The sequence below is a fragment of the Bufo gargarizans genome, chromosome 2 (genome assembly GCF_014858855.1).
Source record: "Bufo gargarizans isolate SCDJY-AF-19 chromosome 2, ASM1485885v1, whole genome shotgun sequence".
Lineage (NCBI taxonomy): Eukaryota > Metazoa > Chordata > Amphibia > Anura > Bufonidae > Bufo > Bufo gargarizans.
In genome coordinates this window covers 603,574,816-603,591,132 of record NC_058081.1, presented here as the reverse complement: position 1 = coordinate 603,591,132, position 16,317 = coordinate 603,574,816, and the positions used below count along the sequence as shown (strand labels likewise).

Sequence of the window (16,317 nt, the reverse complement as noted above, 5' to 3'; positions counted from 1 at the left end):
TTGCTTTCAGCGTGAAGAAGAGACTATTCCCCAGTTTGCTAACGCCCTCCAGGAGATCTGGTCACATGTACAGAGAGAGGCCAGCGGTGCTAACGTTCTTGGAAATGGAGATGAAATCCTCTGGGACCTCTGCTCCAATGCTCAAGTCAGGGGGGCTGCCTGGGTGAAAATGGGGATATGTCCGGGTTCAGAGCCCCTTTAAATGCTGCCACAGTAAAGGACGCTTTTACCCTGCCTAGGATTGAAGAGTCATTGATGGCACTACAGCGTGCCAAGTATTTCTCAACTCTGGACTTGGCAAACGGCTACTGGCAAGTACCTCTGGCAGAGATGAATAGACAGAAGACAGCCTTTATCCTACCCATGGGGCTGTATGAGTTCAACAGAATGCCATTCGGGCAGATGAATGTTCCGGGTACATTCCAACGCCTAATGGATAAACTGAACTTTAAGTTGATTCTGATCTACCTGGATGACGTGATAGTCCATGCAACTACATTTGAAGAACATTTGAGGAGACTGCGGCAAGTGTTATGGCCTTAAGATCAAACCGAGGAAGAGCTATCTCTTCCAAACAAGCCTAGATTATCTGGGACACATCGTATCAGCTGCAGGAGTTCGCCCTGCGGAGAGTAAAGTAGAGACAGTGAGTAAGTGGCCGAAACCTAAGACGCTTCGAGAAGTGAAAGCATTCCTAGGATTGGCTGGTGTGGAGATTAGCTGTACAAATGGCAGGCAGTCATCAGGATTGGATGCAACATAAGGGTTTTATTGGAAAAAAAACACAACTCAAATTTGTTCCAACAGCAGTGTCGGACTGGAGTACCTAGGGCCCACCAGTAAAATTTATTTTGGGGGTCCACCGTACGTATACATTCAAATATAATAAATAATCTAACACGTTTCTTATATGAACATAGCCTGGTTGAGGTGCTGTACATTGAATAAATAGTATGTAATGCTGTAAATCTAATGTGTTATGTGCCACTTGTGCAGGGGGTAGGCGACAAGGGGCCCACCAGGGATTTCCCCAGTACCGCTGTGGGCTAGTCTAAGCCTGTCCAACAGGATGGCTTAGCTTCAGCCCATCAAAGTTCAGTCACATAAAGCACTTATCTTCAGCCGTCATGTGTCATATAACAGTTCAATTTTTAAACAGGCAAAAATACAGGAGTCACCTTTGTGCAGAATCTTGTTTTTTCCCTTCTCAGGAACACTGCGGAGAGGAATGCTTCCTAAGTCCTCTGCAGACCAACACTAAACACAAACTGACAGTGTGTCTTTTAAATTAGCTTCCAGCTGGGTGAGGTGGTAACACAGGAGATGGAGTATAGGAGTGACCTTCCCACCCAAACTTTTCAGTCACTCCTAAATCCCGGACCCAAATTCCAGCTACCACAAACTCAGCAATCTAACATTACTGGTTGCCATTTACCTCCGGGATTTACATCACTGAGAGCAGCAGCCTCAGTGACACATACTTACCATCAATAACCTCACCCTTTGGATGCTTACATATCCCCCCCCCCCCCCCCCGCCCAAGGCCAGGGGACTGGGCACTTGACCCTGATAGACAGTAAATCCTTGACAAGGCATCAGCATTAACATGAAGCTTCCCTGCCCTGTGCTCTACCAAAAATTAAAGTCCTGCAACTCCAGGAACCACCGTGTTACCCGTGCATTGTTCCTTTATTTCGGCACATCCATTTTAAAGGGGCATGGTCAGATACCAAGCGGAACTTCCTACCTGCCAAATAGTACCGCAAAGCCACGAGGGCCCACTTTATTGCCAAACACTCCCTCTCCACTATTGACTAGTTTCTCTCACAGGAGGTGAGTTTTCTACTCAAATATATGATGGGGTGTTCGTCCCCATTTACCTCTTGTGACATTACTGCCCCTAACCCAACCTCTGAGGCATCAGTCTGGACAATAAACTCTTTCGAGAAGTCTGGTGCGATCAGCACAGGCTGACTGCATAGGGCTTTTTTAAGGTCCTGAAACACCTTTTCTGCCTCTTGAGACCACTGGACCATTACTGACTTTCTCCCTTTTGTGAGGTCTGTTAATGGTGCTGCAATGGAGGCAAAGTTCGGAACAAATCTGCGGTAATAGCCAACAATCCCCAAGAACACCTTCACTTGTTTTTTTGTCCGAGGCTGTGGCCACTTCTGAATTGCCTCCACTTTGTTTACCTATGGTCTTATTGTGCCCTTACCTACAATATACCCCAGATAGCGAGCCTCCTCCAACCCAATAGCGCACTTCTCTAGGTTAGCAGTAAAGCCAGCTTTCCTGAGGGAATCCAGTACGGCCTGTACCTTACCTAGATGGGATTCCCAGTCCGTGCTAAAGACCACAATATCGTCTAAGTATGCTGCTGCGTACTTTTTATGGGGCCCCAAGACCCTGTCCATCGCTCTCTGGAAAGTGGCGGGTGCCCCTTGTAACCCAAAGGGCATCCGGATATATTGAAAGAGCCAGTCTGGGGTGGAGAAGGCAGTCTTTTCCTTTGCCTCCTCTGATAGGGGAATCTGCCAGTACCCCTTGGTGAGGTCAAGTGTGGTAATATACCTAGCTGGTCCCAACCTTTCAATTAATTCATCCACCCGGTGCATAGGATAGGAATCGCATTTAGAGACTTCATTTAGATGGCGGAAGTAATTGCAGAACCGCCAGGTCCCATTTGGCTTAGGCACTAATACAATGGGGCTGGACCACCCGCTTTTGGATTCCTCAATAACCTGCAGAGCTAACATACGCTTTACCTCCTCAGAGACCGCTTGTCTCTGAGCTTCAGGGATTCTGTATGGTTTAATGTTTATTGTTACCTTGGGGTCAGTGACTATATCATGCTGAATGACATCTGTAGTGCCTGGCAGGTCCGTAAAAATATCCCTGTTCTGCTGTAGAAACTCCTTTGTTTCTTGTTTTTGGGGTTTGGACAGGGTGTCACCTATTGCAACCTTTTCAATATCTGTGTGACAATCAATTTGAGGTTTTGTGGCCGCTACCAGGGACTCTCTATCCTTCCATGGTTTGATTAAATTGATGTGATAGAGTTGGATGGGCTTTCTTTTCCCAGGCTGATGTATTTTATAATTGACTTCTCCAACTCTTTCTACTACTTCAAAAGGACCCTTCCACTTGGCCAGAAATTTGCTTTCTACTGTGGGAACCAGCACTAGTACCCTGTCCCCAGGGTTGAACTGCCTCACCCGGGCCGCTCTAACGTACACCCTGCTTTGGGACTCTTGGGCCTTCTGCATGTGTTCCCTCACGATGGGCATAATACTGCTGATGCGATCTTGCATTTGGGCCACGTGTTCTATCACACTTCTGTAAGGGGTAGCCTCACTCTCCCAAGTCTCCTTGGCAATATCCAGCAATCCCCTGGGATGTCTCCCATATAATAACTCAAATGGAGAGAAGCCAGTGGAGGAGTGGGGGACCTCTCGGATGGAGAACATGAGATATGGCAACAGACAATCCCAGTCCCGCCCATCCTTTTCTACCACCCTTCTCAACATCCCCTTTAAGGTTTTATTGAACCTCTCTACGAGGCCATCTGTTTGGGGATGATATACAGAGGTTCTTAGCTGCTTAATTTTCAGCAGGTTGCAAAGCTCTTTCATAACTTTGGACATGAAAGGTGTACCCTGGTCAGTCAGTATTTCTTTTGGTAGACCAGTTCTGGAAAATATATGAACCAACTCCCGAGCAATGCACTTGGAGGAGGTTTTCCGCAACGGAATGGTTTCAGGATACCTGGTGGCATAGTCCAGCACTACCAAAATATACTGGTGGCCTCGGGCAGACCTAACTTACGGCCCCACCAAATCCATAGCTATTCTGTCAAATGGAATCTCAATTATTGGCAGGGGAACCAAGGGTCTCCGAAAGTGACTCACAGGAGCCGTTACTTGGCAGATTGGGCAGGACCGACAATCTTTCAACCTCTTGCCCGCATCCTCCACCATATGTGGAGATTAGCTGTACAAATGGTAGGCAGTCGTCAGGATTGGATGCAACATAAGGGTTTTATTGGGAAAAAAAAAAAAACAACTCAAATTTGTTCCAACAGGATGGCTTAGCTTCAGCCCATCAAAGTTCAGTCACATAAAGCACTTATCTTCAGCCGTCATGTGTCATATAACAGTTCAATTTTTAAACAGGCAAAAATACAGGAGTCACCTTTGTGCAGAATCTTGTCTTTTCCCTTCTCAGGAACACTGTGGAGAGGAATGCTTCCTAAGTCCTCTGCAGACCAACACTAAACACACACTGACAGTGTGTCTTTTAAATTAGCTTACTGCTGGGTGAGGTGGTAACACAGGAGATGGAGTATAGGAGTGACCTTCCCACACAAACTTTTCAGTCACTCCTAAATCCCGGACCCAAATTCCAGCTACCACAAACTCAGCAATCTAACATCACTGGTTGCCATTTACCTCCGGGATTTACATCACTGAGAGCAGCAGCCTCAGTGACACATACTTACCATCAATAACTTCACCCTTTGGATGCTTACACTGGTTACTATCAAAGATTTATAAAGGGCTTTGCGAAGTTCGCCAGTCCGCTACAGGAACTCTTGAGAGGGACTGCCAAGGGTCCGAAGACACTGCCCATATCATGGGGGCTGCCACAGCAGCAAACGTTTGAGTTGAAGAAAGCCCTGATTAGCGCCCCCATCCTGGCATATGCTCAGTATGACAGACCATTCACATTCTATGCTGATGGAAGTTTGCATGGACTGGGAGCAGTACTAGCCCAAGAAAAAGACTGGCAGGAATGAGTCATTTCGTATGCCAGTCGGTCCCTACGGGACTCTGAGCGCCATCCGGAAAATTATAGCTCCTTCAAACTCGAGTTGTTTGCATTAGTCTGGGCAATGACTGAAAAATTCTCAGGGTATCTCACCGGGGCACAGATTCTAGTAGGAACAGACAATCACCCATTGGCCCCCCTGCAGAATGCAAAGCTAGACTGGCGAAGTTTGACCATACCATCAAATACTGTGCCGGTAATGACAACACAAATGCGGATGCACTGTCTAGAGTCACCTGGGATGTCCCAGTAGGTGAGGTTGATGAAGAGGATGAAGGGACTGAGATACCTGATCTTGGCCGGGTGCCTCAACAGTCGCCCGTGGCCAGCTCAAGTGGGGTGGCTACTGACAGCACTGTGTTGCTGAAGAAGAATGGTCTCAAGTGCAAAATGATGATCCTGACTTAAAAAAGATCAAAACTGGGTGAAGACTGGGATATGGCCCAAGATTGAAGAGCGAAGTCGCTTGACCTCAGATGGATGGAAGGTGTTGCAGCAGTGGGATCGGCTGCGAATCCGAAATGGAATCATGTACTGAAAGGTGTTTCTGCCTACCGATTTTGAAGAAAGGTGGCAGATAGTGATACCTAGTAGCCTGGCCCGAAGAGTGGCCCTCGAGGGACATGAGAAGGGTGCCCACTTTGGCGCAGAGAAGACATACAAGTGGGTACAGAGATTCGTTACTGCCTGCAGTTGGAGCAGATTGTCCGTGAAGTGTGACAGAAGTGTCGAGCATGCGAGCTGGTGAAGCCTCCTGAGCAGAGAGCCCCAATTCAAGTTATTCGAACGTCCGCACCACTGGAGATCCCAATGATCGATTACATCTTGATTGGCCAGTCGGTGAGTGGTCACCAATATTGACTTGTGATGACTGAACACAAAGTTTTCTGTGGTAGTACTTACCCATGATCAGACGCCCGTGCAGTGCGCAAACACTTTATCCAGGTGTACGGATGCCGAAGCGGATTCATTCTGATCGAGGAGCTTGCTTCCAAGGGAAGTTGATGGAAGAGCTGTGTCCGCTGTATGGGATTGCAAAGTCATGAACGACGCCATACCACCCACAGGGTAATGGGGCCTATGAAAGATTCAACAGGACGCTTCTATAGATGCTCCATACTCTGGAGAAAGAACGTAAGTTGCGCTGGCCCGAGTATTTGCCTGAACTACTCTGGGCGTATAATAGTTGTGTTCATAACACTACCGGCTATATGCCACACATGCTGCTGTTGGGTTGTCCAGGGCAATAAGTTGCCAAAATGAACTTTGGACCTCTTTCGGAAGAGTTCCCTAGGACAGCTGACTCATGGGTGCAGGAACACTAAGACAAACTGAGTTCATCGGTTGGTCAATGAGAAGTTGTAACAGCAAACCCCTAGGGATCATCAACCTGTGCAGACTACACGCTTGTCTCCGGGTGACAGAGTATTGGTTCATGCCAAACGGCCCACAGATAAATTGAATGACTGCTGGTAACCGCAGCCATATATTGTGAAACGGCAGGTGTATCTGGAAGGCCCAGTCTATGAAGTCCAAAGGGAAGACTCTGATAGGTCAACTCAAAGATTACACAGTAACATGTCCAGACCTTGTTTTTCAGAGAGTTGTTCCTCGACAGATAATTCTGTAATGGAGGTGTTCAGAGGAATACTAATAACCTATTTAGTTTGCAAAGTTGGAAAATAGCTAATTTATGGGCTGTTTTGGACCCTTACAAGTGTGATAGCAAACTGAATATGCAGGTTTGACACTGGACTTAGCAAATTACTTATTGCATCACGCTCTCCCTGTGTAAGGGGAGGAGCTTCCTCCAGAAGCAGAAAGTGAGCAGACGGAGGCTGTGCTTGGTGCTGCTGGAAACCACAAGGGATCATCTCTGCTGAATCTGGAAGGGAATGGACCGGCTCGCAGTGGAGACTCACTACAGCACAAAGGGGAGGTTTGCAGCAACGATCCCAGGAGTGTCGTGTCTATAGGATCCAGTTCTGGAGTGGACCAGAAAATAAGAAAAAACACCAAGAACCTGCTCAAGGAACTGTAAGTCCGGCTTTGCCGTGTCACATTGCACTATACTGTTGAAGTGGCATTTGGACATACAATAATGCTCCAAGTTCAGTTACATTGCGGTGTACGGGCTGCAAGCTAATGCATAGCCCTAAGGGATTCATACGCTGACACCCTATCTCACTGGCTACTCATAGGGTGTTATGTGCTGGGAGCAGGAACATACAAGTGCAGCTAGACTGCTTAATGGACTTTAGGGAAAACTTCACATTTACTGGTTTATTGTTAGACAGTGTTACATTTACTGTTGGTTTACCAATCTGTTTTATATATTCTCAGCTTTTTGTTCACTACATTTAGCAAAATGAACTGCTGGGAAAGAACCGTTGTCTGTGTCTGTGTGGTATCGTGTACCCTCTGTACCTGTGGGCTCAGTCCTCGGTTTTCTTTCACATACTATCTACCTAAACGTTGTAGACCAAGTAAACCCCTTCATGGTAATGTTTGCCCTAATGGCAGTGGCCCTTGCATCACACACTGCAAAGACTGTTTGGGAATGACCTGTGGTGACGTCAGATCACATGCTCCAATCACATGGTCCATCACCATGGTGATGGAGCTTGTGATCTGACGTCATCAAAGGTCCTTTAGCCCAAGCCCACAGCTAGCAAAGAACAGACCGGGAACGAACTACGCGAACAAGAGGATAAGGTGAGTTAACCATGTTATAACGGAAAATAATACAGTGAATAGACTGTCACCTAGAACCCATGTGTGAAAATCGCACCGCATCCGCACTTGCTTGCGGATGCTTGCGATTTTCACGCAACCCCATTCACTTCTATGGGGCCTGCGTTGCGTGGATTATCGCAACGCACAAAGAGGAGCATGCTGCGATTTTCACGCAACGCATAAGTGATGCGTGAAAATCACAGCTCATGTGAACAGCCCCATAGAAATAATTGGGTCAGGATTCAGTGCGGGTGCAATGCGTTCAACTCACGCATCGCACCAGCGCGGAATACTCGCTCTTGTGAAAGGGGCCTAAGAAAGACTTAGGCTACTTTCACACTAGCATTTTAGTTTTCCGGTATTGAGATCTGTCCTAGGGGCTCAATATCGGGAAAAAAAATCCCTTCAGTTTTGTCCCTATTCATTGTCAATGGGGACAAAACTGAACAGAACGGAGTGCTCTAAAATGCATTCCGTTCCGTTTAGGCTACTTTCACATTAGCGTTCGGGGCTCCGCTTGCGAGTTCTGTTTGAAGGCTCTCACAAGCGGCCCCGTCCAGCCCTAATGCATTCTGAGTGGATGCGGATCCGCTCAGAATTCCTCAGTCTGGCACCGTCTGTCCTCCGCTCCGCTCAGCAGGTGGACACCTGAACGCTGCTTGCAGCGTTCGGGTGTCCGCCTGGCCGTGCGGAGGCAAACGGATCCGTCCAGAGTTACAATGGAAGTCAATGGGGGGCAGATCCGTTAGAAGGTGACACAATATGGTGCATTTTTCAAACGGATCCGCCCCCCATTGACTTTCAATGTAAAGTCTGGACGGATCCGTCTGAATACAAATTGTACTTAGACTTTTTTAGTAAAATATAATGCAGACGGTTCCGTCTGAACGGATACGATCGTTTGCATTATAGGAGCGGATCCGTCTGTACAAATACCAGACGGATCCGCTCCGAACGCAAGTGTGAAAGTAGCCTAAGTTGCGTTTCCAGACCAGGGAGCAAACCGTAACATGTTGTAGTTTGCTTTCCGTCCTGGGATGTGGCACAAGATGGATGACCCCCAATGCAAGTCAATGGGGACGGATCGGTTTTCTCTGGCACAATCTGACAATAGAAAACGGATCCGTCCCCCATTGACTTTAAATGGACTTCATGACGGATCCGTCTTGGCAATGTTAAAGATAATACAACTGGATCAGTTCATAACGGATGCAGATGGTTGTATTATCAGTAACGGAAGCGTTTTTGCTGAACCCTGCCGGATCCAGTAAAAACGCTAGTGTGAAAATAGCCTTACACGATACTATGCTGGTGGTTTTAATATTATGGATGGTTGCTGTATATTTTAGCTTTTGATTTTCTTGGAACGTCAGCTCTGTGTCTTCTGATTGACCCAAGAGCTAGAGGAAACAAGTGCAAAAAAATATTAGTGAATTGCTATTTAAGCAATTGCCTAATACCCCGTCGTTTCCAGAAGTGACGCCAAAGCCACGGCTGTGTTACAACAAATTTATGAATTGAAATCCCATTGATGTAAAATGATCCTATCGCAGTAATGACTTTCCACCACAAGGGGGCATCTGGAGAGGATCATTGTGTGCCAGAAGACCTGAATGTGCATAAAATGGGCAGTAGCTTCCACTCTGCTGTGAATTCCTTATTGCTGACAAATAGCATTGCTACGCTGCCCCTTTAAGAAGGAGCGGAGGGGGGAGTGTGCTTGGAAGACACATCTTTTTGATCCATTCAAACATGACTATTACCTGGTGGGCAGGAGGGGACAGGGGGGTCTTGTGTCAGGGCTAGTGATACAATGTGTCACTTCCTACCCTGCCTGTGACTGCAGCACCAGGAAGCTGCTGCTGATACCACTGCCTCTTATCACAAGCTGCTGTCTGTGACATGGCTCTATGCTGAGGGATGATACATTAACCCTTCTCCGACCATGGCTGCAAAAGACGACCTGTACAGCAAGATCATCCCCAGGAAGAACAGGCAGCCCCGCACCGGGACCATCAAGCATGGATCATCCCTCGAAATCCTACTCTCCATGGGATTCCCAAAAACCAGGGCGTGAGTTATTCCTTATATTGGGGTAATGTGGGGAGCTCGGCGACTTTCTTGCTCATCATCTCACTGAGCAGGCAAATTCCTGCATGATTTGTGGTGTAGTAGGGGCCCTGCTGTGTCCCTGTATTTTGGCATGTGTCCCCGTGTTGTGGAGTCTTCCTGCATTACAGATGGACTGCGGTGTAAATAAGACACAGCTGCAGTGCTGGAGGGAAATGGGATTCGTCCTGGGATACGTGAAGGCATGCGACTGGGAAGGAAAACTTGTGTAAAGAGGTTCCGCAGCAGCCGCTTAGCTCAATACTGTCCCTGGGGCTTCTGTATTTGCATTGATCTGTAAGAACGTAGCAGGATACCTGTGCAGTGGGGCCGGAGAGGCCGTTACATCTCGGGGGGACGCTTGATGTTTATGCTATTTTCACAATCATGTAACTATTATACAGTAGTGACTTGAGGGGGCGTCCGTAAAGCAAGGGTCGCGTTCACAGGTGGTGCCGTTATGTCCGCCATTTGCAGAAGCTGAAGGGGCGTTGTACACGGTGGGACATTTTCAAAAAGTTTTTTGCCGGAAACGTATAACAGAAAATAACCGTCGTAAGTGATCTCGGCTTCTTATGCGCCACACGACTGAGAGAAGTCGGCGCCATTTTACAGGTTTAACAGTGAAGTTATACATCGTATACATAACCCCATAAAATCTCACTTTTTGTCTATTAAAGGGTTCGGTACCTTTATAATTTTGAACCACCGAGGCGGCAATCAGGACAGAATGGTGCGATGCTGGTGGTAGTAGCTCAGTGATTGAAAGGACACTGAACCTGCAGTCTCTTCTCTATTTACTGTGCAGGCGAGGGCAATCTATTGCTTTCTGTTATCAGCCAGAATAGGTTGGGGAGACTTCCGGCTATTAGCGGTTCCTCTAATAAGGCTGCTGCACCATTATAAGCTGAGGGCTTTATGGTTACTGTCACTTTAAGAACACCAATAGAACTGCTGTAGACCCCTTACTCTAGATTGTAAGCTCAGCAGGTTAGGGAAATTAAGCTTGGGTGAAGTTGTGTAAAAAGTTACATGGATGGTCCAACAGGGAATGACGGTGTTCAGCACTTTCTCGAGGAACTGCCTTTAAGTGATTTTAAAAGAAGTGATTTCTTATGTACATTGACTTCTGTTTATATACAATGAGGCATCGTTATCGGTCAAGTTTGGTCATTTACTCTTGTGAATATCATTGTGACCGCTCATCCTTCATCCTGCTTCACTTCTCCTAGGCAGGGACGTAGCTGGAGGGGGGAAGGGGTAAACCATGTTCCCTGCTTGCTGGTTGCCAGGGGGGCACCAAGAGGCCACTTTGCCTGGACCGGGTATTTAGATACCGGTTGACCCGGTGAAGAAAGGCCTAGCTATGGCTGTGCCCCCAGGCCTAATCTATACTATATGTACCATATATCTACTAAGACATCCAATATGATGTGAACCATCAGCTGGAATCGCCCATTGTTGGCTTATCACAGGGCGCTGTGATCTTCTGACATCAAGGTTACTGGTTAACAAGCCGTGCACCCGTGGCACGCTGAGTATATTAAGACAGCTGGAAAGCGGCAGGTTAGCAATTGCTCCACCTCTTACAAGAGTCTACGGTAAATAGGAGTCAATGGCAGGTGTCAACAGGCACAGCGGCCCCTGGTTTATTGCATATAATGTCCCTCCTGAATTAAAGGGGTTGCCCGGTTTTGAACCTATTTTCTAATACTCTGTTAAAGGGGCATTGCCATTTGGGACATTGACAACCTGTCGATAGAATATGCCATTAGGATCGGATAGATGCAGTTCCCATGTCTGGGACCCACTCCTATCTCCAGAACAGGCCCCCTAAAGTGAACAGACAGTAAGTGCGCATGCGCAGTCACCCTCCGTTCACCATTATAGGAGTTCCAAAAATTAGCTAATGATGGCTGGGCTTTTTCCGGCAGTACCGTAGTGGTGAACTGAGGTGGCCGTGCTTGCCCGCGGCTCTGTCTATTCACACTATGGGACTTCTGAAAATTCAAGCTATTTTCAGAACTCCCATAGCGATGAATAAAGTCCATGCTGCGTATGTGTGGGGTGCGCTCCACTTCGGGCCCCCTCCTCTAGATAGGTGCAGGTCCCAGAGGTAGGACATTGATGGCATATCCTAGCCATATGCAATCAATGTCCCAGATGGGCCAAACCCTTTAAAAATAGAGGGGGCTCCCATATTCAGGACCCTGGTACAGTATGTTTCTGGTGTTTTTGAGGAATTTTGCCGGTTTTTTTTGTTTTTGTTTTTTTTAGCTGAATATTTTTGTGCCTTTTATTAGGCTACAAATACCAGCTCCAAATTTGGCATCGAAGTCTATGGGAAATATTAAACACTAAACAGGCTTTTTTTTTTCTTTTTTTTTTAACCTTGAGGTGCATTATTTGGAGTCGATGGCATTTTTTGGAAATTGTCTCTTTGTCTGGTATTTTATCTCTCACTGCCTGCCGTTTTCCTCCCATAGACCTCCAATGTTTTTCTGTAGCTTTAAAATGCATCTGTAGTGTGTGTTGGTGTATTTTCTTGGCATTTTTATACCGGTATATTTTCCCTTACTGCTTACAGCACAAGGCAAAAACGTCTGGTAAAGGTGGTAAAACACACTATATGGATAAAACCACCTAAAAAAGTAAAAAAAAAAAAAACAGAGCAAGTCTAACATTTTTAGGTGTTTTTTTTTTGGCCCAAAAACACAAAACAGTGTGGGACAGCCCTTAACATGTAATGTAAATTATATTGGCATCAGAAGCTCTATGCCCTCCACCAGACTCCCAATGAGTAAGTTCGCCTTCATCTCCTCAGTAACCATCAACCTCCAGCTGTGAATTGTCATAAGGAGCTTCTAGTAGAGCTCTACAATAAAAAAAAAAGAATAACAGTAAGAACATATCCAACTGCACGTGCGAAGCAAACAATTTTTGCAGCTCTAGAAAATGGCAGCAGAAGAGAGTTAACTGCATGTGGGGTACCAGCCCAAATACAGAGGGGAAGGAAGGAGGGGCTTGATTACAGATCCTAACTAGGCAGCAAGAAGGAGGATGGGGGATGGATAAGACGGGCACCAAGGCATTCTGCTGGTGAACCTTAAAGACGAAACTCACACTGTATAACACTAGGGACCTGGTTCCTGCAGTCAGTGACAACTTCCCTAAACTTTATGGTGTGACTCAGCATGCCTGTATATTACACGACTGAGTGGTGACTATGTAATGCCTTATTTGTCCTGTGGAGGCACTGCAGGGAAACTTGCTTCTGGATCCCCTCCTTTCAATACACTGCCGCTGATCACTTAGAGTCACTGAGCAGCAAAAAAAAATTGTTTTAGGCAGCTTTTGGTACTTTCACACTTGCGTTGTTGGATTCTGGCAGGCATTTCCGTTGCCGTAACTGCCTGCCGGATCCGGCAATCTGTATGCAAACTGATACCATTTGTAGACGGATCTGGATGTGGATCCGTCTCACAAATGCATTGCAATACAGGATCCGTCTCTCCGGTTGTCATCCAGAAAAACTGATCCGGTATTTATCTTTTTCACATTTTTAAAGGTCTGCGCAATGGAAAATAATGCCGGATCCGGAATTCCGGCAAATGTTCTGGTATTTTCTCCATCTAAAAACCGTACAGTGACTGAACTGAAGACATCCTGATGCATTCCGAACGGATTGCTCTCTATTCAGAATGCATTAGGATAAAACTCAATACCGGAAACATTTAACGCAAGTGTGAAAGTACCCTTATCTTACAAAAAGAGAATGCCCAAAGCAGAGCAATGAACTGTCATTAAAAGGTCTTGTAAATCTCCTGTAGTGCATTAATACATACTTGGCATCATCCAGGTACCTGTTGGCATAAGCTGTTTTGAAGGCCACACCAGATAAATGTCTGGTGTGACATTCCTAATAGAGCTCCCCTGATGACAGTTATTCGTGTCTGGGGTCCTTCTTCCTTTGGGCCTCTGGAATAGTTGCACTCTTTTTGTGTCTTTTAGTATCCTGGATGGGGGCTCCTGGACACTCACTGCTATTTCCTCTCATCCCAGTATCTATGACAACCTTCCGGTCTGTATACTGATATGTCCTCAGATATTAGCTAGGAAAGACCCGGAGTCACCCTACCAGAGGTCATCTGCAAGTATTGCATGTTATGTAGTAGAGTTTTGTAAACTTCCCACTGTAGTGAATCTCCCCGCATTCCTCACAACTGTACACGAGAGAACCACTGTACGGGTTTATTTACACAGTACAGTCTTGTTGCAGTTTGTACTGCAATTTTTACACCAGAAAAAAGACAAAACGTGAATTGTTCACACAGTGTGAATAAAGTCAACACCCTAACGGAATTCTCCGGAATGCTCTAGACTGAGTTTCAGGCTGCAATTGTCATTTCTTCATTTATTTTCATTATTATGCCTCATATGAAGTTTACAACCTGCTCCTAGTTTCAGACTTTCCTCGCATGGATGTTTCCCTCCCAGAAATGCATGCTGAATGTAAGGTCTGTGTGTGTCACGTTCGGGTGTGGGAGGGAAACACCACACCGAAGATAGGAGGGAAAGGGGTGAGGGAATAAGGCCTTGAAACTAGGGAAAGGAGATGGACACCTGTCAGGACTGAGAAAACCTGTTCCTCCAAAAGGAAGGACTAACAGGAGTCTCCCTCAGGCCTAAATACAAATGACAGGGAAATGAAACACACAGAACTCAAACAAAATACAAAAAGGGAAAGGAAAGACTTAACTTCTTAGGAGCAATGGAAGCGCCAGGAATTCCGCCAAGATCCACACACCAGCTATCCACAACTCAAACTAAAGCTATAAACTGCACAGCATAGTGGGAGAAGCAACTATAAATAAGGAAGGTTAAATAATCATATTAGCAACACCTGAGGCAAGGGGTGTGGCCATTACCAGAAACAACACAGACTCCTATTGATCCACAAGGAAAACCTGTCAGATCAAACCACGTGTTGCCAGTTTCATTGATCTCCTGCCACCTGTCACGGGAACGTCTGTGACAGTGTGTCCAGGATGCTGCTGTCCTCACTAGCTCTCATGTATCAGCACAGCTTCATTACAGGACTTTTCCCCCTTCTACAGCTCATAAGGGATCTCTTCTTACTTGTGCTGATGAGTGTGTGATTCTCATCCTCCCTGCAGAGTGTTCAGTGAGTGCTCTGCTTTCTCGATATACTTGTGCACAGCCTATGTGATTCTTCCCCGGAAAGCTGTCTTGTGTCTTTTCATCTATATCTACAGCCTGTGTGATCTACCCTCCTTGAATCCTCTCCTCTCTCACCACACACACCTGCCATGTAATCCTCCAGTTCCTACCTCTAAGAGCTTATGTATACAACTGTGATCAGCCCAGGGAACAATGTCCACATGTCTCCTGACCCGAACTGCATCCAGGGCCGGCCTTAGGTGTTCAGGCGCCCTGTGCGAGCTAACCTTGTGGCGCCCCCCCCCCCCCCCCCAAAAAAAAAAAAAAAAATGCTTGTTGCTGGCATCATGGCATAGGCTGGCTGACTATCCAACCAAGTAGTTACCAGCCCTCACACCCCAAAGGCCGGTGTAATGTTATACTTCCCTAGTTCGTGAGATTTCCCTACCCTCGTCACTTCCGGTCGCACCGGACATGACGTGAGGAGGTGTGCAGCATCGCGCAGCCGCACAACGACAGGTTAGGGAAATTTCACAGCAGCGCATGCGCCAGGAGCCTCGCCGGCGGTTAGGGTAGGGAAAAACTATGGGCCAATGCGCAGTGATCGGATGGATGTTTTCAGCTGAACACCGGCCGACACTGCGCATGCACCGGGAGCCTCACCAGCGGTTAGGGAAGGGAAAAATTTACGTACGGGCCAGTGCTTTTTCCCTACCCTAACCGCTGGTGAGGCTCCCAGCGCATGTCGGCCGGTGTCCAGCTGAGAAAATTAGTTTCCAATGTAGTATTAATAACTAAACAATTAAATAATAAACATATTGCATTGTCTACTTACCACCAGGACAATAAGATGATCTGGACTCTGGCTGCAGTCTGGCTCTGGGGACTCCATTGTCACTCTCATTATTCCCCCCCCCCCATTACTCTCATTATTCTCCCCCCATCACTCTCATTATTTTCCCCCCCATCACTCTCATTATTCTCCCCCCCCATCACTCTCATTATTCTCCCCCCCATCACTCTCATTATTCTCCCCCCCCTCACTCTCATTATTCTCCCACCCCCCTCACTCTCATTATTCTCCCACCCCCCTCACTCTCATTATTCCCACCCCCCTCACTCTCATTATTCCCCCCCCCATCACTCTCATTATTCCCCCCATCACTCTCATTGATCTCCCCCCCCATCACTCTCATTATTCTCCCCCCCATCACTCTCATTATTCTCCCCCCCATCACTCTCATTATTCTCCCCCCCATCACTCTCATTATTCTCCCCCCCATCACTCTCATTATTCTCCCCCCCATCACTCTCATTATTCTCCCCCCCCCACTCTCATTATTCCCCCCCCCCATCACTCTCATTATTTCTCCCCCCCATCACTCTCATTATTTCTCCCCCCCCCCATCACTCTCATTATTTCTCCCCCCCCCATCACTCTCATTATTTCTCCCCCCCCCC

General features: G+C 46.9%; 1 protein-coding gene across 4 annotated transcripts in view; it reads left to right on the top strand.

Annotated features, from left to right (window-relative positions):
* The first annotated feature begins 9,259 nt into the window (after window positions 1-9,259).
* UBASH3B (ubiquitin associated and SH3 domain containing B) overlaps window positions 9,260-16,317 on the top strand; it is a 135,020-nt gene continuing 127,962 nt past the window's right edge. For 3 of the 4 annotated variants that reach the window (XM_044281963.1, XM_044281962.1, XM_044281960.1), the window contains exon 1: window positions 9,260-9,639. In XM_044281963.1, the coding sequence (XP_044137898.1) occupies window positions 9,512-9,639 (128 nt within the window). In that variant the 5' untranslated portion in view covers window positions 9,260-9,511. The remainder of the gene's footprint in view (window positions 9,640-16,317) is intronic. The other variant, XM_044281964.1, reaches the window with a different exon arrangement.